Source organism: Miscanthus floridulus, chromosome 7 (assembly GCF_019320115.1).
Source record: "Miscanthus floridulus cultivar M001 chromosome 7, ASM1932011v1, whole genome shotgun sequence".
In the NCBI taxonomy this organism is placed as follows: domain Eukaryota; kingdom Viridiplantae; phylum Streptophyta; class Magnoliopsida; order Poales; family Poaceae; genus Miscanthus; species Miscanthus floridulus.
Genome location: NC_089586.1, coordinates 34,245,480 through 34,247,074, shown reverse-complemented (window position 1 = coordinate 34,247,074; position 1,595 = coordinate 34,245,480). Strand labels below are relative to the sequence as shown.

Below are 1,595 nucleotides of genomic sequence, written 5' to 3'. Positions count from 1 at the left end.
CACTTCCTTGATGAACCTGGCCACCAAAAGTTTCTGCACCTCCTCACCAATGGCCCTGTGCTTTTCCTCAGCGAACTAGCATAGGCGCTGCTTCACCAGTCTAGAGCCGGCTCAGATGTCCAAGGCATGCTCGGCGACCTCCCTCGGTATGCCCGACATGTCCGAGGGACTCCACGTGAATAGATCAGCATTCATGCGAAGAAAGTCGATGAGCACGGCTTCCTATTTGATGTCGAGGGTGGTGCTGATCCTCAGTGCCTGGTTGTCGGGGTAGGTGGGGTCGACCGGGATGAGCTTGACGACCTCTATGGGCTCGAAGGTCCCAGCATGACTCTTGGAGTTAGGCGCCTCGCTACCAAGCCGGTCGAGGTTGACGATGAGGGTCTCAGCCTCCATGAGAGCCTCAGCGTACTCGATGCATTCGATGTCGCAGTCATATGCATGCTCGTACATGACCTCGATAGTGATGATGCTGTTGGGGCCTGACATCTTGAGCTTGAGGTAGCTGTAGTTAGGGACCGCCATGAACTTAGCATAGCACGACTGCCCCAGGATGGCGTGGTATGTTCCCTTGAACCCAACCACCTTGAAGGTGAGGACCTCCTTGCGGTAGTTGGAGGGAGTACCGAAGCAGACGGGCAGGTCGATGCGCCCGAGGGGTCGCGTGCGTTTTTCTAGCATAATGCCGTGGAAAGGCATGGCATCGCCTCAGAGCTATGACTGGCCGAGCTCAAGGAGCTCCAGGGTGTTGGTGTAGAGGATGTTGAGGTCACTGCCTCCGTCCATCAACACCTTAGTGAGCCGGGTGTTGCCGATGATGGGGTCGATGACAAGTGGGTACTGCCCGGGGTTTGGGACATAATCAGGGTGGTCATCCTGATCAAAGGTGATCGACTCTCAAGACCAGTTGAGGTACCGGGGAGCGACCACCTTCACCGAGAAGACCTCCCGGCGTTCCCTCTTTCGCTATCGTGCCTTGAGGCACGCTGAAGGCCTGCCAAAGATCATGAAGGCATTGTGAACCTCGGGGAACCCATCGTCCTTGTCGTTGTCCCTATTGCCGGCATCCCTCATCCTAGCATCATCGCCGGGGAGTCCGAGTTTGACATAGTAATGTCGGAGCATGGTGCACTCTTCAAGGGTGTGCTTCACCGGGCCCTGGTGGTAAGGGCAGGGTTTCTTAAGCATATCATCAAAGAGCCCGAGGCCTCTGGGGCCTTAGGGATTCTTGCGCTCTGTGGCCGTGACTAGGCCGGCATCGAGGACCTCTTGCTTCCCCTAGCGACCCTTCTTTTTCTTGGGGAGGTGGGGAGCCAAGGCCTCGGGGGCCTCGTCCCTCTGCTTCCCCTTGGCTTCATTGTCGGGGAAGATGGCTCCGACAGCCTCTTCACCCGAGGTGAAGTTGGTGGCAATGTCAAGGAGCGTGGTAGCTGAGGTCGGCATGTTCTGGCCTAACTCCTGGACTAGGTCTCGGCAGGTGGTGCCGAAGAGGAAAGCCTAGACAATTTTTGAGTCGTCGATGCTTGGCAACTCAGTGCATTGCTTGGAGAAGCGTTGGATGAAGTCTCAAAGAGACTCATCTAGCCCCTGGCGAC

The 1,595-nt window shown here is 56.7% G+C and overlaps 1 protein-coding gene across 1 annotated transcript; it reads right to left on the bottom strand.

Moving 5' to 3' along the window:
• Positions 1-222: 222 nt before the first annotated feature.
• On the bottom strand, positions 223-699 carry LOC136465325 (uncharacterized). The gene is made up of 2 exons (XM_066464103.1): positions 457-699; positions 223-411 (listed from the first exon to the last, which is right to left on the bottom strand). The coding sequence occupies exons 1-2, from the start codon at positions 697-699 to the stop codon at positions 223-225; spliced, it is 432 nt and encodes a 143-aa protein (XP_066320200.1).
• Positions 700-1,595: the final 896 nt, after the last annotated feature.